Source organism: Apteryx rowi, unplaced genomic scaffold, assembly GCF_003343035.1.
Source record: "Apteryx rowi isolate R43461 unplaced genomic scaffold, aptRow1 scaffold_41, whole genome shotgun sequence".
Lineage (NCBI taxonomy): Eukaryota > Metazoa > Chordata > Aves > Apterygiformes > Apterygidae > Apteryx > Apteryx rowi.
In genome coordinates this window covers 539,483-566,728 of record NW_020450621.1, presented here as the reverse complement: position 1 = coordinate 566,728, position 27,246 = coordinate 539,483, and the positions used below count along the sequence as shown (strand labels likewise).

Genomic DNA, 27,246 nt, shown 5'->3' with positions numbered 1-27,246 from the left:
ATTTAAGTCTAGATTTTTTTGAGTATTTTGAAAAGCTCCTGAAATAGCATGATGGTCATGAGATAACTTCCTCAACAACTGTCGATTACAACAAAACCCCAAAAGGGCAAAAATCCATACCCAGAGCTGCCTTTCACATGTGGCAAATATCTACCACTAACCGAAATGCTGTGCTCTCTCCCACATTCCTAATTCAGTAGCTTGGGGTTTTTTTTGGTTTTTTTTTGAAGTAACAACTGTAAATGGGTTCTTACACAGAAACCGATTCCAAAACTACAGAGAAAAAGCATAAGGTACAAGCTAATTACAAATAACCTAATTATTTCTTCTTAAATGCATGGGACAAATCATCAGGTTTAATACTGGAAACTTGCCTTTAGTTAAACAACATTTATTATTTATAGTGTAATTTGTTTACACTCTAAATTACACAATTGTATGATAAACTCTCTGTAGTTCCAAAATGGAGAAAGTTTCAAATATGTGTATCCCGGTAATTGTCATCTGCCCCAAATATTTAAATCTCATTTGGCTTCCTGATGTTAATGCTTATTTTAATTCAGAATTTACTACGAATGTTGTAGCACTGAGAGCGCTTGGGAATTAGAAGAAGCTCTCTCCGACACTCAGCAATGACTTCAAAAAATCTTCTTTTGTAAACAGTTGAAGTCTCCCAAGATAAAACAATTAAGCTTAAAGTAAACTGGCCCTCATCTTTAATCTCAGAGCAATGGACGTATTGCAACTGGCAGCTTAGAGCAAGCCCTGGACTAAGAGGGAATGAAACAGGCAGCCATTCACAGCTTAAAAATGACAAGGTGAAAACATATTATTTATATTATTTTTCTATAGGTTTTTTTTTGTATTTCTGTGTTTTGGTAACTCCTTTATGAGTAGAACTGTACTACCGCTGCTTTTTCTTTAGCAAATTGGTATTTTCCACTTTTAACTTGGTTATTGTCAGTATCCTTTCATTGGTGACTGCAGGAATCTAATACTACTCCACTTTTTTGGTTATCGATCTGTAGTTAGGTTTACTTCTGAATGCTTGTGTAGAACACAAAGAAATGTCTCCTTCAGAATTTATGAAAAAAATTTCCATTTTAAGGTAGTAGAGCAACTTCTAACTTTTCAGTAAGCTTTCTATTAACTCATATTTAATGAGCAAATATTGAATAATACTAAACACAATACTAAACATCAATTGGTAGTTGAGCAGGTAATTTTTAACCACAATCAGAAGAGGTTTTTAACAACCATTCTTCAAATCTGAGATGGTTATTCTAATTTTGTACTGAAAGATGAAGAAAAACAGGAGCAGCCACCCCTTATGATGACAAAACTCATTTTCCCAAATGTAAAGTTATTTAAGCTTATGCCCAGAAATAAACTAGAAATTAAATAAGACTTAAAAAATGTGAGCGTGCAGTCCAAAAATATGTAAAGCACCATCATAAAGGTATACTTGTTCTATGAAATTTCAATGAACAACAAAAAGCCATTTAAGATAACAATTAAATAGCACTAATATATTTTTAGTATCTGTCTATCCTTAAACTCTTACCGAGGTATTAAATTTGGCTCCTGTCTGAGGCAGGGTGTTGCTCTAGTGGAACCATGACCCAGTACATCCTTATGTAATAAGAAAGTTTAAAATGACAGCCAAACTAATAAACTAATTAGTATCTTAAACCACTTACTGCTTCAAATATCTCGGGCATGCAGACTTCTATACACATTTCCAGGTAATTACAGTGCACAATGCTAAAATCTGTGGAAAACAACAAACCCCCTGCTAAAAATCTGGTGAGCAGTCCCTTCTCCTGTCGCTTTATGGTTCTATTCAATTACTTTCTTTGATGTAAAAAGTCTGCTTTAAAATAAATAAATAAAAAAACCTATTCCTGTTCTGACTGCTAGTGAACTTCAAAGATGCTGCCAGAATGAGTTCCTACTGCCCCAACAGGCCCTTCGCTGCTTCGCTGCAATATATCCCATTCTCTGTTGGGCTGCAATCGACACCCGAGCATTGCTTTTAGAGGCGTAGAAACAGCACAAATCTGATATGCAGCTGAACTACATCCAAATACATTAAAATAGTAATGCTCATGAAGAATGGGACCCTTTTCCTCCTGCCCTTAGAAGAAGCCAAAGCTAGAGATAACAGTAAGTAAAAAAAAAAAAAAAAAAGGAATTATAATTGTTAAGATAAAAGTGGTTGTTTAATTGATACAGTCGTGGGCTCAGGAAATGTCTAAACTGTTCCAATTCATAATATTTGTCTGAATACAAAGATTGTAGCATTTTTGAGCCATTACTTTTCATAGGAAATCTGAGCTGTTCTGCTAATTCTGTTGTTTTCCAACTTGCAGAGATCCTTCCTTTTTCCAAAATCCTGCCAGTGCTCATAAATGCCAAGAAACTGTCTGTGCAGTTGAAGTTTGTCTGTTTGCACAGCCCAGTCCCTCTGTGTTTCATGGAGAATTTCCAAGATCTCCTCCCTTTTTATGTTGTTAGAAAAATACGGGTATTTTACTTTATCCAGCRGTGTTTTTGTAAGTTCATACCACTTTCAGTGGGACAATAAAATACACAGTTCTTGAGAACAGAAGGGGTCTCTTCAGGAATGCCTTTTTGGCCTATAAGCAATAAATAACTAAAACTAAGGTATCATTCCTTACAACTTCCTTGCCACCATTTTCCAAGGTATGGACCTTTTTCTTAATTTCAGTGGTATAAAAATTCTTTGAACTCTTATTACTATTTCACAATAAATTCACTTACCAGTTGGTATCGCTGAGTATGGTCATAACCTCATCCAAAATGGCAGGATCAACTACGTCACTGTAGGTAATCAACATTTCATAAACTTGACTGGCAGTTGTTTTCCTTATCTACAAGAAAGAGGCAGAGGAAGTTTTATTGAAGCATCTGGAGTCCTGTACAGAAGAGCCCAGTGCTATTACTGGTTCCTCATACTGACATGATCATTTTACAGAGGAGACTTTGTAATGCTCAGCCCTCCTGCAAACTATTCTTACCACTGCTAGTGATCTGCTGCAGGACCTAGGGCAAGCGACTTTCATTTCAGTGCCTCAACGAAATTCATGCTGCTACAATAGGTGTGTTTTCACTAAACTTTTGCAGTATTTCAGATGAAGAGGGCAACAGAAATACGGAAGCACTCATTACTACTTTAGAGATAACTCCTGAGGATTATGGCTGAAAATGTGTTCTACCATAATACTTTGAAAGTCTGACAGCACACCGATCTCTTCATTTCAGCTGGAACAAGCTTTTAGCTACAATAACTCAGATATCCTTCAGTAGTTATATCATTTTATTTACACTGAAATAATCATACTCTCTTCTAACATCCCCTCAGACTGAGTCACTATTGTAGTGACAGCACCAATACATTTACAGCGCCGGTAAAGAACAAGCATCACTATTTGACGCTTATCACTCAATATGTACCAGCAGACTAGAAGAAACCCCATTAAGTTACCCGCTTGCAAATTTAAACCATCTTTGAATGTGAACTATTATTTGTCAAAATATCTTTTTCTCATTAGATAGTAGTCTTTGATACGTGTTACCTTGCAACTACTCTTCTGCCTTTACAACAAAGTTTGTACTTCTTACTCGAGGCAAAACCATTAAAGTATATAATTGAGTTATTGTCTATAAAAATACATAATTGATTGTGTATTCTTCGTGTGGAGAATTGGGCATTATTAATTTAAAACATTAATATTTTAATTTGAAGCTCAGTTGAAAAACACAAAAACAGCACTTGAATCAAAATGAATCTCAAATATGCTGGAAACAAAAACTGTAAGTTTATCAGAATAAGTAACTCAGATGATGATAGTAATTTTTGTTACTAAGAGTAATATTACTTATTCTACTTTTAGTATTATTCGTTGTTATTAATTGGAGTTGGAGACCAAAAATGATTTCATGAATTCATGGTTAGCATGAAGAAAGTAACTCTAAAAAAGTTGCTTTAAGAAAGTTGTTGTGATCTCGGAGAGACCATAAACAAGAGTGAGACTACTGTCATCTTCATGCAACTTTAAGCAACTGAGCTGAAGTTCTCCTGCGGGATAAAGCACTGCTAATTTCCATTCCAGGTTGTGTTAAGGCTACCTAAATGACAAGCAATATTAGAGTATTAGCAATTTGCCTCTCCAACCCACTCTGCATACAAAGAGAGCTGCTGACCTGACCTTACAGACAGTCTCTTTAAAAATAGAGAGAGTACAGATGAAATTTAACATATCATGGCTTATAAAAAATAAAAAAGTCAATTATGGATTCAGATGTGTGAACCTGTGCTACTTGTGGGCACTTCCATTCACATTTGTATTGGTTCCAGACTGAAGAAGAAGGGGATGAGGGTCAGAAAAGCACCTTTTTCAAAACATTTGCTTTTCAGATTGGTCCCTCACAACGAATGAATTAAAATGTTTGAGAACAGCCCAACAGGAGCATTCCTTTTCTTGAAATGATTCACTGGGGCAACGTCTGGCTCTAACTTTGGTTGCTGTAGGCCTACAAAAGAGAGAGGTGCCCCAACTCTGGAGAGCAGAAGTGTCAGTAAAACTTAAAAAGTGTGGCGAGATGGACAATGATGTGAGTAAAATTAGTTTTCTGGACCCAGTGTCCAGAAGCAGTTAATTTGCAAGTATTTTTCCAGAGCACTGTTTAGTAGTGATGTTGGCGTATGTACAGAGAAAGCTAACTAGGCTGGTTTCTGAAGTATAATGCATAAAAAGATACTAAATGGAAGACAGCAAAATTACAACAAAAACAAATTCTAATTTCAGTTTTTCAAGACAGCCTGATGATAACCAAAGGAAGATAAAGAAATTAGAGGGTTATTTCTGGAGTAGCAGTGACATTTTAACTTGACTCATCTGTAAAAAACAATATATATCATGTAAAACACCAATAAAGCATGAAATTGAAATAAGCTCTCTGCAGTTTTTAAACTGTGGTATCTTTTTCACCTCCTGCAAAATATTCTTCTTGTAGTAAGTAAACACAACATGAAAATGTTTGGACCCAAAATCGTTAAGTGTCAAACCTTGCTGAGTAGCATAGGATTTTAAACTTAATTCAAAAGCAATGTTAGAATAAACAGTGTTGATCTGTATTGGCCAGACAGACAACCAGGCTATTCCATGTGTTGTCAAAACACTTCAAGACCTCATTGGCTTTTCACGTTGTTTTTACGCACCCGTGCTGTTACTTCTGCCTGCCTTTGCTTTCTCCTACACCACTCGACTACAGATGCAGCTTCAGTGCTGCCCACAGCAGAGCAGATGACAGTGCCCACGTCTTCAGCAGAGCGTCCACGGCTCTTCCAAGGTGAGCCCCTTGAGCAGAGCACAAAAGCCACGCTTGTTCTATGCGTTTGGCCACCAAAGCAGCTGTCAAACTGGGCTCCCAGATCTTGGAAGGAAGCCAGTTTTTGTACAGTCAGCACTGAAAACCTTACCGAGTCAACACAAATTTTAAAGGACTGCAAAACTGTTATTCYGAATAGGAGCTTCCCCTATACATTCATGGTCAGAAGTCATGACTCAGCTGTAGTGCCCTGTTTCAGTTACAAGAAAAAGGTAAACTTCTGATAAACTTCCCTGACAAACAGGACAAATACATTTTTCATGAACCAGAACTACTTGTGTGTTGCTACTATCAGACAGTAATTTATCTGATGGAAGCCTTCAAGCCCTATGCGGTGCACAGATCCTCACTGTGCTGGGTGTTGTGTAAAAGGAACAAATTATTTACCTAAATAATTTCTAATTAAAAACAGTAGGGAAAGAAGGTGTAAAAACACTATGCAGAATAGCCAGGTATTCTGTCGGCATGCAGCAACCTGTTTCAGGTGGCAGCCTGGCAAGGAGACGATTTCAAGTGGCCGGCCTTGAGGGAAAAACAAACAAACAAACAAACAAAAAAACTATTGTATACAAGAATATCTGTTAAAAAGATTGCTGTTTCAATACACTTTCAATTATTTTTTTCATTTTAGAGTATTTTAAATAATACATTTTGGTAATCCAGCAAATCCACTAGGCAATACATCCAATACTTACTAAAGGAAAGGGGTGGCAAAGAAGGAGAAACAATTGAAATAAAACTTTCTCTCTCATGTCTCCTTGAAACTGAATCAGGCCACAAAACCTAGGAAGAAACAAGAAGATACAGGTCTTAAGTGATTTTTGGTCATAACTGCATAAGTACATTTTGAGGCTCAGAATAAAGACACATAATAAGGGGGCGGGGGAGCGCTTTGCTGCCCCCAGGAAGTCTCAGTTGATATTGTAAGTAAGTGCTGTGGGAAAGCAAACACTGACGCAAGCATAGTGAACTCTTTAAGGGTTATTGAAGTATACTGAGATGCCACACATCTATGCCAAATACAAATATGATTTTAAAACTACTGACAGGCAGCACCAAAGGCTATGAGCTAAAAATCACACATGAAACAAGCTGTCACACAGACAAAGGCACAGTGTAGGCTTTTATATGATGCAGTAAAGAGTGAAGGACAGATCAGAAATGTGGGTTATTTTTCATTTTAGGCTTTCTTGAACTCAAACTATTGCCAATAAAGAAATGAAATTTAAGTCACATACCAGTGCTTCTAATAGTTATACCTCAATGATTTTGCCAACTACATACATAGAAGTTTCTGCCTATGAACCTTCATTCAGATTTTTGTCTCTTATTCCCAGCCAGTATTATATTTCCATACAATTCTGTTTTGACTTCTCTGCTTTCTGAACTGAGAGTTTTTCCCCTAAAGCCACGTTATAATCTTGCCAGTGCTTTCAGCTTTCTACTGCACATACAAGAGCTAATCAATTCTATATATTCTTTAGAGGCACCATTTGAGCCAAGCTCTCCAGAAGCAAAACACAAATGACTCTGTGCATTACTGAGAATGCCAACAACACTGTAGAAGTAGTTAAAACTTTATGACAGCCTTCACATGATTTCACCCCCACCACCCAAAAGAAGTGCATAAAGCTCACACAACCTTATATTACATATATGTTTATGTACTTTTCACTTATATTTCATGTCAAAAGGACCTAGATGTTTTATCTGGGCTGTACTGATACTGAATTTGCTTCACTCCTTACAAGCAGACACAAGATTACTTTATTTCATCAACTCACACTCCAATGCTGGAGCGAAGTTTCCGTATGTCTTTGGATTTTTTGATCTCTTCTTTACAAAGCGTAAATAACTTCATTGCAAATGGATGGCTGAAAAAGAGAAAGAAAAAAAAAAAAAGATGAGAAATAGATTTAAGCAGACTTTCAAACACAGTTAACGATTGTATAAGCTGCCAGATTAACATTCAAGACAGGAACAACGCAACCCAGAGCAGTATATATCCTTCTTCCACACCAGCGCACCCTGCTTCAGCTGGGCCTTCGGCAAAGGCGCAGGCTGGATTTGGCCCTGTGTTACTGGGCCTTTGGACAGAGAAGGGAAGAAATTAGTACCGACTGCTTGCAGTGCCTGTGCGCCGAGGGGTGGACTACGTTTGGCCACGCTCACGCAGGACGCACCCGACAGCCATGTCCTGTTAGTACAACAAAAGCTGCTATGATCAGATATGCTAGACCTGGAATTAAAACAGTCTACAACCAAACAAAAATTATTTAATCTATGCATCACTGTGGTGCCCTGGTGGTTCCCTAAGGTTTTCAACCAAACTTTATATAAATGAAGATGAATGTTGTTCTTAAATACACTACCATTTCACAGCCCTGATTCTTTTAGTGATTCCAGACAACATAATTAAACACAGGGCTTACAGTTCCGTTAAGTGTACGAGTCGTGAAACCATCTTTAAATATAGTCAGCAAGTTCCTTCCCCCTCCCAGTCCGGGAAACGTGATTCTCACAGCTCTTTCCCAGACACTCATACAAACAAAAGTATTGTTAATATATTCCAAGGATCTATTAAAGAGAACTAAAGAGGAAACAGTACTTTTATTTCAGTACCAATCATTTAATCTTTTACTCAATATACACGAAGCAGGAAATCTGAAGTGCCATAGATGCAAACGAAACTATTTCATATTTGTTTAGTAAGCACAATTACTTCTAGACTGCATATTTTTAAAACCTCACTGTATTGTGTATGTAAAGCAGAACGCAAAAATCCTGACATTTATTTTCTGCTACCATGTTACAAAGCTGTGGATATAAACCATTCAAAAAAAAAAAAAGCTGTGCAATGTAATCTGTCGAAAAACAAGGCATTTAAAACAAGAAATTAAGACGTTTGTAGGAATGACAAGATGTTTTGTTAAGTTAATGCACCTTGTTACATAATTTTCCAGACAACACTCAGGGCTCTTTTTTTATTCCTTTAAAAAAAAAAAAAGCTCTAAGCAAAATACTAGCTTGGTTAAAACACTGAACAATGAACCATCAAGCTAATGAATGTTGTCTGCTGCATTGCCCAGAAAACCACACAAAAAGAGTAAAATCACCAAGTTTTCAAAGTCTATATCGAGGCTTTATAAGAAAATTTTCAGAGCTGACAGAGGCTTTCAGGACCAAAAAGTCCGAGAAGGGCCAATTTCAAATTCCCCCAGCAGATGCTGCAGGAGCAAAGTCCTCGCCTCCGCCGTTGCCTGCAGCCCCATCAGCACCGTCTGCACCTCTGGAGGAGCGGGGGCCGGGGGGGAAAGCGTGCGCGGACGAGACGGTTCGGAGAAGGACGGCCGCCTGCCTGAGCGTGCCTGCGTGYGCCTAAGGACAGCGGCTCGTCTGGGCAGATGAAGGGAGAGAGTGTCTGCTCTTTCAGTGTGTTTTTCCTTAGCTTGGTGAAATCTCTCCTCCTTCCCCCTCCCCAATTACACAAAGCTATTGTGTAGATAATTACAATACCTGCAATACAAGCCTGGCTTTCAGCACAGAGCAACGGTGATATGGTGAATTAGGTGAGATTTTAAATTGGTTCAGCGGTACGGCCATTGCTGCGAAGCAGAGCAACAAAGAGGCCAACTGGAACGAGAGCATCTGGAAGAGATTTCGTACGTGGAAACTCATGTGCAGCATTTTGGGTTTAAAACAGCCCCACTTTCCTTTCTGTCATTTGCCAATTGCACATTTGCAATAACTAAAGCTAACCTACGTGTGATCTCAAATGGCTCAAACAGCCTGGCCTCTCCAAAGGAAATTGAGAAAATTCCTTCTCCTGTGTGGGCACGATGCCAGCAGAAACAGAGACAGCGGCTGGGGAAAAGGGATCAGTCGAAAGGCTTTCCATTATGTAAATTGGGCACACGTGTTGCCGCAAAAAGGTTGGTGCCCCCTTGCTCTTTAACGTGAACTGGCTTCGACAGGATCAACCCTGACATCACCTGGGGTGGTCCTGAAATCGRAGGACGGCCATCGCTGTGCTCTTTAACACGATGGGGGATGAAGGACTAGCGTTGGAATTACTGAGAAGAATCAACAGAAGCACGTAGTACATAGAAATCATTAGTCTGAGATCAGTGGGGACACACACTAACTTAGGACGCTTTATGTGACCTTCAGGAAAACTATGATACCTATACAATGCAGGAAGCCTTCTGCTGAATATATAATGCAAATACACCCAAGTAGAGAAACACCACTTGTGCTTACGACAAAGTGCATTATATCCTGAATTATCATTCAAAGGCTGTTCTGTTCACGTTTACGTGGTACCGAATATTAGGCCAATCTCAGCGCACTTTCTCAGCCAGTAGCGACGTATCGAGCTTCCAGGCAGACCGGGGATTATTCACTCGTGCGGGGAGGACCTATGGCTTCAGCAGCACGACTCCTGCAAGCGAGGCAGCTGCGAGCAGAAAATAACACTTCACGTCCAGTTTTGCAAGCCGCTTCAATTCACCCTGCGTTACTCTCCCCACCCGCCGTCCCGCTACGAGCGGGGAGCTGACAGTTACCAGCCTCTTGTAAGAGCCGCCACGGGTGAGTCTGCAAAACGCCCAACCTGCAAAGCTTCGGCTCTCACAGCCCTTCGCAAGTCCCCTGCCCTCGGCCTCYGGCAGCGGCTCCTGCTCCCATTAATGGTCCACACGGTGTTATGAATATGGCTCTGCAAATTCGCAGTGCACACTGAGCTGAAATCACGGCTTTCGGGGTAGTGCTACCACAAAGCAGCAATTCCTGTTCAGTTGGAAACTACTCCTGCAGCTGAAGGGAGAGGGAAACTCATGGTGGACATGTGGGTTTATGCCAGCTTAGCACGAGTGGGAAAGGACRGCTGAAAATTGGCACGCAGAGCTTTTCTCTCCATACTACAGATTCAAACTAGGCCATACACCACAAGGAAAGGTGCCTCCGATCGCCTTTTGATTACCTATGGGATACGAAAGTTGAGCCATTTCAAACCCCAGTGGGTAGGTATCTACCCTCCCGTTCGCTTCCCTGCTGGCAAGTTCAGCAGAGCCCTGACGGAGAAACGAACCAAGCACGACAAACGAATGTCACTTTAAACACAAGCGTTCACTCTACAGCAAGGGAGGAGAAACCTCCAACAGTCGTCTTGTCCTCCTGTACGCAGATTATCACAAAACTAATGACACCAAGAGTCGCAAAAGCACTGAAATTCATCCGCAGCACTGTGCGGGAAATACAAAGCTCTTCTGAACTTGGCTTTAGGAGCTGCAGCGCTGAAGAGGCAGGAAAATGCACCACAAGCTACACCTCCATGGGGCAGGAGTGACACCCTGTGGCAATCTGCACAAACGGTCACCCCGAGCTCCTAGTGAGTGTCAGACTAATTCAGTCCATAGTCATTAATCCTGGTTAAATTAATCAGTTTAGGACATTACCTGCTCTGGATAGCTAATGTTTTATTAGAAAAAGAAGTCCAGTATAGTGCACAATACCCACTTTAAACTTCAAAATTAATTTGCAAATATTCCTTTTTATAACTTAACAGTTAACTATTAAGCAGTGGGTGTAGGCGCAATCCCAATGTTGGACATGCTACAGTTGAAGTTCCCTGGCTAAAACTCCATGTAGCACAATATGCAAAAAAATGAGGGGGAGGGAAGAAATGGGAGCCAAACACCCCAAGGAATGCTAGTGTTTCATTCCCAGCTTCTTGGAAAAGCTTTTCATTTGCTGTACAACAAGAAGTGAACTGCAGAAATGAAGCAACAGGAAATTTGTTCACCAGCAGTACRACTGTATTTTCTAAACACCCGCCCCTCTCGTTACAGGCACACTTTACAGAAACGTAGCCATAACCGCACGCACGTACGGCCTTTTCGTGCTCCCAAGCAGAGCGCCTCAATTTTCTGGGCCATTCCACATTGTGTGTCTACATTTTTAAGGCATAGTTCTTTGAAAAGGGGGTAAATGATCCCACTCCAGAAACCAGGCCCAAAAGTCACACGCGCCCGCGTTCTCCTAAGCAAAAAGAAGTAGATGCCACCCAGCAGGGAGGTCTGGCAGCACTCACAGCCAGGGTCAGCATTTAACCACCTCCTAGCTACACCCAAGCAGGAAAACGCAAGCGTTGCACTAAGTGCGCTCCCGGGCTCACCCGTGTGAACACTGTGCCGTGTTCGGCTGGCCGGCACAGAGGCCCCGGAGCGCAGCAGTCCCAGTGCTCCCGGCTCCCTCGGCCCTTGGGAGGGCGCACAGGAACCCCCTCACAGGTACGGCTCTTGGCTGTAAGACACCTGTGCTGCCAACTAACCGTTGCACACAGGAACTAAATTCTGGAACGCTTTCTAGCTATCGCAAAGCTTTCCAAAGCACCGTTTGAAAGTAAACCTTCCAGAGTCTCTCTATGTCAGTTAGTTCTGCACCACGCGCCCTTCATGCCCATGTCATTCCCTTGCCATGAGAACGAACCTCTGGGCTCCCTAAATAATTTTTCCTCTTCTTTTTTGGTTTCATGATCAAACTGGAAAGAAATTGATTTAGATCAACTTCAAAATCTTTACTACTCTGCCCACCTTTACAGAACAAAACAATTTTTCCCCCCTTCCACAATTTTTTTTTTTAGGCTTTTTTGATAAAGCATCACCATGGCACCACAGGGCTGAGCCTGAGTGTCACTTACAGAGCAAATGGGTTTGCCGTAACGCTACCGCATGCCTTCTGTTCAGTCACCCATGATGTGGGAGACACAGACTCCACCTCGGACTTACATCCATCATCTCTCAAATTCCCCAGCAGTAAAGACTGGAGCCTATATGTTCCAGATCATGGCCACAATTACCAAATCAAAAAAGTCATATTCATTCTATTGATGAATATTTAATAACTAATTTTAAAGTCCCATTCAAAAAGGGACTGCCAAGGTTGACCTAAGAGAGATTATCTAAATACACACTTGACAACAAGAGTAGAATCAATTAAAACTCTCAGACTGATAAAAACTTTTCAGATGCATCTGCTGTGAGCAATTCTAGAATTAACAGATTCCAAATTCACTATTTCCGCTGGCAGAATACATGTTGTACAGTTCTGCAAATATCTGTAGATGTGCCAAGATGCTGCTTGTGAGGCTTTGTGGAACATGTTTTCATCTTTCTGAAATTAAAATCATTCTCTTCTGAAACATCTGCAAAAAAACACTATTTCATACTGGAATATTTTATTCATGTTTATCCATTCCTGAACTAAATACTTCACAGAATACAGAACTTGGAAAAGCTGGGACATGTCTTTTTTATTATTCTTATTAGAATCTTAATTAACTTCTTTGGAGATAATTCACATTAACAAAAGCAGTAGGATTTTGGAAGCAATAGCTCATAGGCATACTATTTTGCAGCATTACAACAGGATACTACCATTGAAAAAGACTCACAGTACAATGAAGAATGTACTCCAAAAAGTGCATTTAGGAGACTAGTAGTAGACAACAGCTAAATGGATCTGAACATGGCCCAAGTCTACATGTCAGTTGAATTTAATTAATTTACTAGTCATTAAGCAATGAACCAATAACCGACTTCTACGCTGAGGTGAGAGTCAAAAGATTTTGTCACGACATTTTTAAGGCTATCGGGTCCAGAATTTATCTTGGCTGTCCCACTGAACTGTTGCAGCTTCAAGAAAATTAAAACAAAATTTTATATCCACATACACACACACACTTACCATAGAGTCTTTTGTACCCACATCTATAGCAACATTCAGCAGCACTCAGTGTAAGATTTAAGAGGCCTGTTGCATATTGGAAAATAAACAAAAAAACTTCCAGCAACTTACTTCCCCTGCGTGGTAAAGATATCAAAACAGCCATTGGCTAGCATTTGGTCCAGCATTGTCAGGAGAGGCACAGACACCCTGATGAAAGAAAACAGTTTAACAATGTAAATAAACTTCTTGGCATACACGTATACGCTACTTTTAATTAGACTCAACGAAAGAAACTTCCTGTCTACCTACATATATTTAAATTAGACCTCTAATTTACACAGAGGAGGGTTGCTCAGTAACTTCTGTGTGTTGGCTAAATCATCCTAGTTGGCTGAGAGGGGGACATACCATTACAGCCAAAAGGAAAAAACCTAATTAACAGCATGCCTGGTTTAAACTTGCAGTGTCCTGAAAACACAGTTAAAAGTGGTAGAAAATATGAATTTATTTTCTAGTATCTGAGCAACATATTCCACTAAATGCACTAGAAGTTGCAAAACCTCACTGCAGATAATTACCAAATGAACCAACACACAACGTGGCAGCTGGAATGGCTAAGGTCATGTTTTCTATTTCAAAGGCTGAGTCAAAGGAAAAAATTTAATAAAATAAAATTGAAATTCTGTTAACAGGGGTTTTTTTCCCCCCGAGAAATATTTTCTGTTTTACACACATTTGGTAAGTGAGGCTTAGAGAAATAAATCTCACTAGGCAAAATGAGTCACCTTTAAAGAACATTCACATGAGAATTAGGCTTCAAGCATCTATGAAGAAGCATTACCTAAATGAAATGCAGACTGGACTACCCTGAGAAATGTACAGTAATACGTAATCCCCAATACTGCATTAAATAAAATACTGGTGCTTATCACATTGTGCCCACAGTAAATGGGAAATATTCTACCATCATTCCTTTGTTATTCAAAGGTACCCAACAAACTGTATTAAAGCAAGGGTGTGTGGTTCAGGCATCCTTTGGCTTGGCACATTGAGAAAGATTTGTTCCATATATCTGACTTCAGATAGTCCCTCTATTAAAGAAATCAAAGCAAAACAAGATTATTACCGGTCATTCCGCAAGTTGTCCTCGAAGACCTTCAGTAACGTCTCGCAAAAACTCTCCATAGCACTGGAATCGTTCTGGATTTTCTTCATATAGTCGAAAAGGCTCTGGGCAGAGTATCTGAGCTACAACAGAAGGAACCCAAATGAAGGCGCAGGCAGGACACCCCGGCGTGGCTCCAGTACGCACAAACATCCACAAACGACACCCAATTACGCTCGTCCCGCACTGCCCGAGCTGCACACCTGGCACTAGGTAAAGATACTTTTCCAATAGCTGCTGAGTGTACACAGTTGGTATCAACATTTGACAGGAAAATGGCTATTTTACTTTCCACTATTAAACCTTTTTCAAGGTGGGTGTTTTTTTTTTTCCGTTTTAAGTTTTGCCACTGTAGCAAAAAAGACCACATTAAAGATTCATTATTTTCTTTCTTTCAAAATAAAACAACTCCAAACCACTATTAGCATTCTACTTTGCTTTAAATAATAATATTGTTATGGCTGTGAAAGTTAAAGAGTATAAAAGAAGTGCAAGAGGTAATATTTATTAAACAAACTGACGTAATTGCATAATGCGGGCAAGCTCTCGGGCATGTGGTGTTTCCATCAGGCCGCACAAACCAGCAGTAAACTCAGGTTAAAAGTCAGAAACACCTCAGAAATAATGACTCTTGGTTTAACTTTATTATGTTAGTCAGCTACRTTAAAAAAAGATGTCAGAAAGAGCTTTAGTGCCTATGTTGCAGGTTCAGCTGGAAGCAGCCCAGCTGGGTTGAGCTGGCTGATGCGCAGCTCTAACAGCAACCTTCACCGCACAACCTTCTGCTGCTGTTGCCCCAGCTTTCCCGGACCGTGAGAGGTGTAGATGGGGCAAATGAATTTTCAGGTATGAACTTCCTTCAGTGCTGGTTGCAAGTGTCCAGTAATTCTCTGGGGGGGCCGTAAGCAATAAGTAAGCCTATTCCATTAGTGGAGGTTTTCTTTTTGAAGTTCACACGTGGCATTTTGACAGCTCAGTCAAAGATACAATCAATTCCCCCCGAAGAAAGACCCATTCACCATGAACAAAATTTTAGATTGGTAAAACAAGTGTCACAAATGTCTTCCTCAAAGAAAATACAGAGGGATCTCAGTTTTAACATTTTGCCTAATAAAAACTTTGTGTCAGCAGCATTTATGAGGGCAAAGAGCAATGAACACCTTAGCCTTCAATCAAAACACAGAACTGGTTTTCAAAAGCTTTAGCCTACTTATAAATAACACTTCACAGCAATTCATTCTACATGGTTAATAGCACAGTACGCTATTTTAACAATTTTGGGCAATGCCGAAGCAGAAACACTTCTTTAAATAGTCAAGCAGTTTAAATAGATTATTTGGATAGTCTGCATTTCAAAACAATAGTCAAGCCTCAGTAAAAATCATTTAAACATTTGTAAACGCCAGCTATACTGAAACGAAATACTGAATTGAACTAAGTGCGGTTCTTTCACGTGACAAAAGTAATTTTGGTATGTTTCTCTGTATGCTGAACATAAGCTGTATCCTTACGCTTGAAGGTCTTCATAGGATATACAATTAAAAGGAAGAGAGACTAAGTAATGCTTAATTATGCTTAATTATTTTATACTACCTTTTAAAACAACATACGCATTTAAGACCATTACAAATAACAAAGAAACATTTTGTCTTAATATCAGCACAGATCAATTATAAACAGAAGATTACGCCCACATCAGGTCTCAGGAAAAGACCTTAGAATGTTTATGTTTAATCCTACATCTTTCTGCCCCATTTCTCCTGACTTTTACACTCATTTGCAGTTCTCATGCTATTTTCTGAAGAAGGCTTAATTCGTCAGTGCTTTTCCTGCAGATTCAAATGATTAAAAAGGCAAGAATGGGCATGAAAGGAACAGGCGAGCATACATCTCATTCTACGCACAGGGTGTACTCCAGAGCAAGCTGTGCAAAAGCAAGACAAAGTAGCAAGATAATGGGAAAAACTGTATAACGAAGACAGTGTTTCTTCATTAGCAAGTAATGAGACTATATTAAAGTAACCTAGGGATGTGAATCTTACTGCGCTGCACACTATAAAAATTTTGAGCTTTGTTGTAAAACTGGGCATGAAAAGAGACTGTGTGAAAATCTCTTACCACTGTGCTACTGTCTCCCAACTCCTAGCTCATCTACCATTAAAAATGATAAAGATCAGAGCTTTCTAGTAATACCGATGGAATGTGGGGCAAAAGTGTTAATAAAAAAAAAAATTAAAAAATAATCTTTATGACTGCAAGATAAAGAATCCTCTGTGCCCTTCAAAACATATGGGATTCCACATTGCTTTTTCTACTTGGAGAAGTGGATTTAGTCTTATTAACTTTCAAAAACAGCCTTACCCAAGAAAGCAACCAAATCGGAAGGCTCTACCAGAGAACAGTGTCATTTTTCCGGGTGGACCCACATAGTTGCTCAGCAGATTTAAAACCAGGACATTTTTTAAATAGCCAGCACAGACCCTACAAACATTACAGGAACAAACTCTAACACAAGATAACACAAGATAAACAGGTTAAATCCATATTTCTTCTTCAGGTGAACACTCCCTTTTCTCCCAAATAACATATGAGGATAGTATAGGAGCTATAACCTTAAACCACTTATATTTGCAGAGAAGAACATTTCCAAATTTTTTCCCCATCTATGCAAGAACACTGAATTCACACTTTATCAAACGTGTGACATTTACCTTTCCCTGGGGTTGCATGAGGACTGGGAAAGGAAATTAGGAGGTTAATGGGTTGGAACTTGGACAGCTTTGGATAAGAATCTGAGAGGAGGCCTGAGAGTGACCTTGTTCTTATTAAACAGTAAAAACAGGGTTTGCCAAGGCTTGAATCATTTAAGGTACATCAGTGACAGGCAATACACGGTATGGGGAACAGCGTTCAAAGGGGCCCGAACCTCCTGAGAAAACATGAATGAGACCCTTAAGAAGTGCAGCAAGGGGTAAATGCAATTATATCTCCAGACAGGTGCATGCCATATAAATAACGTGTCTAAACAAACCTTCATAAAATTATTTCCTAGTCAGCTTGTTGCAAAATTGAAGTACAATACTGCCACAATACATTCAGATAGGAGTCTCAAGGCAGCAGCTGGTACTGATATGCCCAAAAGAAAATTAGCTGAGGCATCCGATTTGTAACACTTTCCGAAGTGATCTGACTGAAATCAAGGAAGTTTTGAGACATAACCAGATGAAATAAGTAACTGTTATTAGTGCAGTGTTTGGAGAAGCCTGCAGACACTGCCAGCACCCCTTCTCTCTGCCATGGACGGTACAAAGGGACTGATCCACTCCATCCATCGTGCCCCAAGCTGCAGGATTCAGACAGACACTGTTGCTCAAAAAGATTTCAGCCTTTGGCACCTACCGCACCATAAACAGAAGTCCAGTGAATAACTATTGGAAAAGTCCAAACAAAATGAGCGTTTTTACATATGGATAATTGCTGAAGGCCCCAGTTTTCATAGAACATTTCAACAGACGGAGAAAGACCTACTCGCAGAACTGCACCATTCATGTAACACGTGCAGAAAAAAGCACATTAAGGTTATGCTACGCTCAATAAATAACACTGGTTTTGGATCATTTCAAGTCCTGACAAATTTACAGCACTAAAGTGGCAGTAGCCTATTTTCCCAATAACTTTAAAAAATTGCATATAGTTTAAGTTTTAGCACAAGTGAAACCACATCTCCTTTGTTCTACTCGCAACGCTCCTTTTAAGGTCAAATCTTTGGAGGCCAATAACTCTAGGTTTCAAGTCAGTGATATTTTACCTAAAGTAGGAATAAAATAATTCCCACCACTTCTTTTTTAAAGAATGCCAGAAATTATTCTCAAATGTATTTTGCTTGCAAACTTGTCAACTGAGATGGTGGGCCTGTTCCTTCAAACCAAATATGCATTAATTTGCATACAATTAGTCACAGTAACTGGATGTTTTAGAACTTTATGTTCTCATTTTTCACATTATCTACGAATGTCCCAACATTTTGATTTATAGTAACTAAAGCAACTGTTCAAAAGTCAGTATTTTCTCCAAACAGTACAGAAAGTCATGAACATATCTGGCAAATGGTAAGTCAGTTCTGAGGAAGGTAAAACATAATTTATTTATCATCCATTTGGCGCATAGATAATGCATGCCATAGGCTTTAATTTTTGTCATGGGACTTAACATATGCATTGATTCATTGGACACATTTGGAATTGGCTACTATAACTTGTTACAGTTCTTTGGCATATCATTCTAGAACAGTTTTATAGGCCTTTAATTCTCAAAATAGGAGGGTTTTTTAAAGATTATACTTAAAATTTCTGTAATATTTTTAATATAATTTTCACTCTTTATGGGGGGGAGGGGAATCACAGGACATTCTGTGATTTAACAAAATTTTAACTGTAATCCAGTTGAACAATCATGAAATTATATCAAATAGTTGCTTGAAACTACAGGGTTTGTGAACTGCAAAAAGAACCACTTTATAGTTCTGATCTTTGAATACTGAGAGGATTTTTTTTATGCAGCCATAAGAAATATGCATCACTGCAGACCAGTTATATAATTAGAAGATTCTTTTATACAAAGAAAGTCCCCTTTGAACCAAAGGAATGTTGCAGAATGCCAAATCCCGAAGGGTATGACATCTTCTGTTTTTCCAGATTACTTGCAATGCTCAAGCTCGGATTCGTTCAGCAGCCAGCCTGCCACCAAAATATTTCCGAGACACTCCACACCGCCCATTTCAGCAAATCTCTTTAAAAAGCAAAACAAAGGAACATTTTTGCTAAATATACTGCTGAAGAATTTTAACCATGGAAGAATAGCCGTCACCACAGAATTACAATATAGCCTTTCTCCTGTGAATGCCCCCAGATGGTTTCAAGACAAACCCACATCTGCACTCAGATCCTCTTGCAGTACATGAGAATCTTCTAACTTTCAAACATCTACTTGCATGGATATTTAAGTGGACATAATTTTTAAGGGATAGAGGGAAGAAAGGAGAGATCACAAAACATACAGTTTACTGCAGGAACACATTTGAACCATCTTTTTCCTTTATCCAAGTTCTTAAAAATATGCTGCTTTCATATGGATTTAATGGGAAGGGTTCTTAAAATTTTCAATTAATGTTTTAAATCAGTCCTTGGAGATTCGGCAAAGCACACCACAGGCTTTGTTAGAATAGTTGGAAACACAAGTCTTTATAAGAGACATCAATTCTAATTTAAATATCACATTTTAAACGTTAAATTTAATTTGCCGCATACTGTATAATCCAAGTGTAAGTACCCACACTATGAGCCTCCCTTGCACTTCTGTCTGGCTCAAAAGAGAATTAGGTCACTTTCTTTTTAAAGTCAAATCCCTTGAGACTATTTTAACAGGAATCCCTTGAGACCATTTTAACAGGAATAAGCTTTTAGCATTAAAGAAAAATGCAGGGTCACAAAAAGTTAACATTTCAAAATCGTATTTTGAAAACGGTACAGAAGGTTTTGCTTAAATACGCTGGCAGATGGTAACAAGGCAAGGGAGCTAGAAGCAACAGAACTGTTTACACTTTTCAAAACCTAGGACAATCAGAACTTTAAAACATTGATATGAAAATGTTGAACAAGACTTTTCCTGTGACCTCAGTTAGTAGTCAGAATGTCTGTTCCTCCACAACTTTCCTCCCTTTTTGTGCTTATAAGGATAACTTTGGTTTTGGTGGAGCCTCCTATAATTAGTTGTTTGACTAAAACTTGAATTTCATCTGCATGTCTGCTATTAAAAAAAAAAAAGTCTGCAAGAGTTACATCGTCTATCCAATATTTATCGTCACAAAGCAGTAAGTATGTTTTCAAACACTTAAAATGGTCTTTGCTATATCACTACTTGTCAGTTTAGAAACGTTAAACTGGCGAAACAAGTCTCAGAATCGGTTTAGATATATGAGACTGCATAGAAGCCAAATCCACAGTGAAACCAAAAGGCACGTGGAGATATTTCAGATCACAAGTGCAGAACCTATGGCACCAGACCCAAGATGGCATTTGGGCATATTCTGAACAGCAGATGGTAAGACTGAAATGGGAGACAAACTCTGAATGACTTCCCTCCTTCCTTCTGCAACTTGTTATAGCTCAAAAAAAGCTGTATTTCCTACCACATTTCCACCAGCGTTCTTAATCTTAATTAGAGACAGAAATCCTAACTAGAAACACCCTTAAACACTCTTGTGGTGCTGACTTACATTTTAGACCATCTTCTTCTGTTACAGGACCTTAGCAATTTGAAGATTTAAGTGACAATCCAGAATATTCTGTCACTCATCTGATATTTCTCTGCAGTATCATATCAAACCACGTCCTTACCCCAATATGTTGTTTTCATATATAATACATCTTTGGCTACATCAAATAACAAAATTCTTAGAAGTCAAACATCTTGAAACCAAGAATTCTGATAATAACAAGCTCTAAGAGAAGGATAAGTTAAACTAAATAAAGTCTCAAAGATATTGAGCAGCAGAACAAACTACCACAAACAGTGATAAAGACACTGTCCATGTACAGAAGAATGAAATAAAGATCGCAAAGCTCAAAGCATTCAAACAGACAACTGAATGGTATTTCTTTTTAATGTAACTTTTGATATCTCTTAGCTACTTTTCAAAGAAATCATATCGATAGCTCTCAAGTAGAACAAAAATCAGAAATTTCAAAGCATACTGTTAACACGTATTAACAAGTATGAATTAACAACTTGGATCTGTTGGGGGGGAAAAAAAAAAAAAAAAAAAGAGGCAAGCACTTTAGTCAACAATTTTATCAGGTAAGTTGCTCTCACTTGTCTACCAAACAGGAAAGGCGCTCTGCTTTCTTACCGTTGTCTCTGTTAATCCACCAACAGACACTGTGAGACCCAAAAGCACATGGTACTGGTAAGCTGGCAAACCCAAAAGTTGGGTGATTCGAGGGAAAGCTTCTGATGAGGCATTCCAGTTTAGAGTCTCCGACTCTGACCTGGAGGAAAGGGGAGGGGAAAAAATAATTGTGTGTGTGCTAGCATACCTCTCCATAGAGTCCTAGAACACCTCTTCATCTGAAGCAGCCTATCAGTGAAGAAAGTATCTGAATTACCTAAAAATCAAATTAATCATTGCTCTTTAAGCTTATAGGGAAAATACAACCCAGAACTCTAGCATTGCCAGTAAAGTAAAGCAGCCTTTAAGTCTCTGTCCTGATTCAGGCCAATCACCTCTATGCTGAGATGACAAGTTCTCCCTCCAGTACTCCAGGCCCAGCTCTCTCCCACCCACAGCTAGTCAATAGCTGATACAAAGAAAGAGTTTTCCCAGGAAAGGCTGACACACACCCAACATAGATCTCACAGCAGCCTAGCAGACAGAGCACTTTTTGAGTTACAGAAGTTAAGATTCTGCTGCAAGAAAAAACAAATAGGGAAATGAAGCTGCATCTTCCTCATCCTTGTCAGGTGTCAAAGTCACCATTCAGAAATGAGTTGCTCTCACTTGTCTCTCTCTTGCTTTAAATAGAAGTTCCATCTTGGGAAACTTATGGCAACTAGAGTTTGATTAAAATAACTCAATTCATTAAAAATTGCCATTCAATCAGCTTTTTACAGTAGGGAAAAAATTTTCAGAAAGGGGGACTCCCAGTAAATTCAAGCTCTCACATTATGAGAAGAAAATGAGATTATAAACTAGACATTTCATAAACTGCAGGATTACCAAAACCCATCTTCCAGCAGATGTCTCACCTATAGTCTCCCAAGTATCTAGCACTCACAGGATCTCTACCAAGTCAATAGTTTCACAAAGCTTGCAGGGATTCAGTATCTTTGAAACTTCCATCCTCAACAAGCATGGCTGAAATTGGCCAGCGGGGCTGACCCAGAAAAAGACTTTTTGTTTTCACTAGTTTAGGGCATCTTCTTTAACAGATTACCTTGGGAATATCCTCTCTAGCTCTTCTCGATGAGGTATGTGTGGAACTGGAGGATGGTCAAAATGTAAAAGAGTAAGGAACACAGATCCTGCATGAGCTCGAAATTTATCAATTTTTTCAGCTGCTTGTTGGGCCAGCCAGCACATAATCTGTCTGCAGCTGTGAAGAAGAAAACAATGCATCACATAATATATTGAGTAGAACATGTACTTAAACTTAAATTTTTAGAACGATAACACTACCAGAAATATCCCACTATGAAACTATTGTAATGAATAGTGCACATAAGGCATCAACATGGTGACAGTATCTTTAGGACTTTGACTTCCATAGTTCCAACAAAAAAAGTCATGACATTAATATTACATAGTATTTGATATGCACCTACCACCTTTCATCTGAAAAGATATAAAGGTTCTTAATAGATTGGATAAACTGCTACATTTAAGATGGAAATAGAGCAGGAACCTTAAGAAAAGCATATCTTCAAATAGAAAATTGTGTGCATACCAACGGTAAAGATCCATCCCAAATGGGTCACTCCTTCACCTTTTGCCAGTTTTTAACCATTTCCTGTTTTGCTCACTCTCATATCTAAATTCTCAACTGTAAAATACCTGCTCGACAAGGCCCTTTAAACCTTCTGACAGCACAGCTAATAATGGCAGTAACTGTTAGAATTCCTTCAGTTAGAGCAAGATCCAGAATATTTAGCAAACGTGATCTTCTGTCTTTTGATCCAGCCGATAGGAATCCTGTTCTAAGTCTCACTTGACTAGTCTGTCTCTGTAAGAGACCACCAGGGCAAGTAGTGTCTTCTTAACGACGCCAGTATTTTCCCTCCAAGTGTCTCATTCAAGAACTATCATTCATTCATATTTAGCAGGAAGGTTGTTTAAGAATTGTACAAAAATGACAGAAATGAATACAACACCCCTTTCCATGTTTTATCGCATGCCAAATTAGTGAAGCAATGCTTTGAAGAAGTGAGCAGGTTTGCTTTCTATTTAAGCAAACAACACCGGCAAGCTCCAAGGAGGAGGCAAGTATGGACCAAATCTCACAGAATCACTGTGTTAGAAAGGTGGGACTGCCACCCACTTTCTCTCAAATAACAACATTAGTCTCTCTAAGAAACAAATATAACGTTCTCAGCATCTATGTTTGGGTAAGCTTGATGCATTTCCATCAAAAATTCTGTCATACCCAACAAAGGAATAAGTATACAGCATGTAAGAAATGCTTTCTTGTACAGACTGGCATGCAATTATAAGAGATGAGGCACAAAAACAGTAACATACATGTTGGCATTTATTAACTCTGCTTCTTTCTGAACCAGCAAAAGTGTCACCTCCATTAAACTTGTCATAGCAGCTTCACGCACCCTGTCAAAACAGATGTACAATGTTAGAGTAGTGACATCAGTATTTATTTGAGTAAATACATCAGTATTTAAGTTAAACAGGCGCTGGCAAACAAGTGCAGAACACTGCAAGCACCGAACACTGAAAGCACCTAGGTGCTTCGTCTGCTTCAAACGATCTTCTGAAAAGGCTAACCTACATTTTGACATTAAGATATTTAAGCACTGTTAAAAATGGCATATTGTAAATCTTCAAGCTTAATACTTCCAGTGTTAAAAAATTTGTGACTCAAAATGGTTTAAATCTATATGCTAAATAATAACTAAGTAAGAGTTTTATGAAAAAGATTTAGCTGAAGTAACACTATGTTGTGCTTGCAGTGCATCTTAACTATAGTGTGAAGATTTTCTGCCTTCAACATGTCAAAATATAATTTCAACACAAAAGAAAGGAAGATGAAGAGTGTAATTTCAATTTGAAAAATAAAGTCAATACATTTGTTTTAAACCAAAAACCTTGTCAATGTACAAGTTGTCAAAAAATAGCTGCTTTTTAACACATGGGCAATACCATGGCAGATCCTCAGTTGGTTACATGACTCAGTAGAAGATCTGAACCAATATATTCATCACATTAGTCACTTATTGAAATATCATTCTTTCTCTGTAATAATTAAAAATCTTACTGAAATATTTAAAAAGTTACACCTGTCTACTGTGAAAAGACATACTCCTGTGTCTGTGCAATTTCCAAAATAAAGTGAGAACAGTTGTCTATGCAATCTAAAACTGGGTGGGACATTTATTAAAGTGGTAAAAAAGTCAAATTACATCATTTTTTCCCTAAGTAGTTCAATACAAGTTTGGCAATCTTTCATAAAGGATATTTTTCTATTTCTACATATAGTACCTGCCTATTAGATATTCATGTCTAACACCTGTAGACAGATTGGACAAGTCCCAGCAAATAATCTGTCAAAAGAAACGTAAAGTTTGAATATGGAAAGTAAAGTTGGTTAAACTTTCCCACGATTTCATTAGAGAGAGACAAAAATTACACACCAAAGAGAAGGTCTCTCCAGAGAAATGGCAATTCTCCCCATATCTTTCCATCTCAGTCAATGGTTTGAAAGACACAGAATGAGAAAACATTCGTATTTCAGAGGCCACAAAAGTATTTAGCAGCCAACAGTTTGCTATGAGAAAAGCTCTCCCTTCCCCCTTTAATTTACATGTTTTGTGACTGTTGATTTTGGCGGGCACTGCCAAAGCAACCTTAAAAGAATTTGGTGCTCAAAGCACATTTGGATTTTGATGGCTGTTGGGAATTTCATTTCCTCAGGATTTCTTAGAAAACTTTCACTTCTGCAGCATTTCATTTTGTTTTTTAAATTAAGACATAGACAGAAGGGTGAAAAATAGGTAAGGGGAACATAAGTGAAAGCTGTTACATGGGGAAGTTAACGTGAATAACTAGTCTATGCTTAACCAGGTTCTTCCTTATCTACTTCAGTATCTAACCTAATTTTGGCAGCAGAAAGCTTAGCGCCTTTCTTTTTACTGACTCACCACCCTGCACGATTGCTCTTATGTTTCCTTTGACCACGTTTGTGTCACACTTGTGTTACTACATTATCTAAGCCAGAGACCTGTTCACTGCCCTCTTGCTCCTTGGAAGGTGGAGGAGGGAGGAGAAGGAAGGCCAAGATTCCTCTTCCCCTGCCCGCGCTGGAACAAGCTGCTTGTGATCCTTTCCTAGAGTTTGAATGCTTCTTTTTCCTTCCAAGCTTTGAGATGTCAGACACACCTATTTTTCTCTGTTTTTTTGTCCTGTGTCATTTCCCTCCTGCCCAAGGTTTCTCTTGCATTTCCATTTCCATCGTGTACCCCACTGCCCACACAGCCTTGCTGTCGTATGACAAATTTGACAACGATTACTGCCGGCCGAGGAGCAGGGTATCATTAAACAAAAAAAGAACAAAAAATACAAACATGCAAAAATTAACTTAGGCTGGAAAGAGTAGCTGAGATTATTTTCCCTGTGCACTTTTCCAACGCATTCAGAAATACTGCGGTGAAGTACCTAATGGAACAAGACTAGTCACTTAACAAAGAGATAAGGATAAGTCAGCTAAAGTCAAGGGCCAGGAGGACAGAATTCCAAAACACAGAAATAACCAGAAACTTGAGCCTAAACGAGAGGTTCCCAAACTCGCACCCCGCATACTTGGCATCGTGTGTTATAACCGGATTTGCACAGAGATCAGCATGCTACGCATGGCTGCAGAAGCTGAACGGAGCAATTGCTCCAGAACCGGATTGTTTTGCTTGCAGCAGGGAGGAGGAAGCAAGTGACTGAGACTGCTTTGGCCACAAAAAAAAAAAAAAAAAAGTGAGAAGAGGAAGGAGGAGTGCAACYCCCGTCCTGCAAGGCACAGCTAATTTCTGGTCTATTTTAGCCTTCCCAAGTCAGCTATGACCATGCAACCGCTATCTGTAAGCTCTCCCAGCTTTGCTGTAGCTACAACAAACCTCGCTTGGAGCCTTTGCGTCAGTATTCCTCTCTTCCTCCTCACCTGCTGAGTCCCAGCTGCAAGTTACAATACAGTAGTTGCCACCCAATACTATTAAAAGGAAATTATAATTATGTTTCATGTTCAGAGTTGAAAACAGCCTTCGCYGCAGAGGATAGTGACTGAAAACTTTTCCAAAAAAAAGATAATTCATACACTCTAAAAGGATAAGGTTGAAACGGCACACCAAAGCTCTCCAGGTCACTCAGCACTGTTAGAAAAGAGCTTCTTCAATAAACTGGAAAAATAAGGAAATCTTTCCAACCAATGAAATAATTCCATAACAATATTTTTCAGGCCCTCCCTTTCCTGCCTGGAATGTAATAAAAAGATGACTAAATAATATATTTCTAAATATTTATAATATTTCTAAATAATCAACAGGTGGTTAAGTTACAATCCTGAATATGCAGCTCCACACCCTCAGATATTTCATATAGTTGCCGCACAGGCATGTGTTTCTGCACTAGCTTTAATCTGGCTAACAGAGGCAGCGGTCAAAACGCGGTGGCTTGGATCTGAGTTCACCGTAAGGCAGCCTTACATCGCAGGCCCTGCCACCGCATCTTCGTTGCTATTATTTATTGCCCACACCAAGTACATCGATGCCATCTGAGCATTGCTCTCCTGTGATGCAGCCGTCTGATTCCAACAGATTCCAGTTTTGCAGATGTGCTAGAAACCACTACTCCCACGCAGAGCTTGCCTTTGGGAGGTCTAGTGTTTACTCCGAGAAAAGAAAATGGGACATCAGAGAAGGAGAGCGACATACATCAGCTACGTATCACCACACCATTACCATTCCATACAAACAGGACTAACCATACTGCTAAAGGGGGTTGGTACTACACATACATAGAACCATCTCTACAAGCAACACATTCACATATTTTCAGATTTAAATGAAGTATTAAGACAATAAAATTAAGACTGTAAAAAAATGCATTTTACTCATAATCAGCTTCCAATAAGTAACAGATAAAGAAAAATTAATCTATCACGTTCATTTAC

The 27,246-nt window shown here is 39.1% G+C and overlaps 1 protein-coding gene across 1 annotated transcript in view; it reads right to left on the bottom strand.

Moving 5' to 3' along the window:
- TBCD (tubulin folding cofactor D) overlaps window positions 1-27,246 on the bottom strand; it is a 134,998-nt gene that overhangs the window by 2,414 nt on the left and 105,338 nt on the right. Inside the window, exons 30-37 of the mRNA XM_026075690.1 lie at window positions 23,601-23,684; window positions 22,300-22,458; window positions 21,216-21,354; window positions 14,270-14,391; window positions 13,273-13,350; window positions 7,200-7,289; window positions 6,111-6,198; window positions 2,785-2,894 (exon numbers count right to left, since the gene is read on the bottom strand). Of these exons, the coding sequence (XP_025931475.1) occupies window positions 2,785-2,894; window positions 6,111-6,198; window positions 7,200-7,289; window positions 13,273-13,350; window positions 14,270-14,391; window positions 21,216-21,354; window positions 22,300-22,458; window positions 23,601-23,684 (870 nt within the window). The remainder of the gene's footprint in view (window positions 1-2,784; window positions 2,895-6,110; window positions 6,199-7,199; window positions 7,290-13,272; window positions 13,351-14,269; window positions 14,392-21,215; window positions 21,355-22,299; window positions 22,459-23,600; window positions 23,685-27,246) is intronic.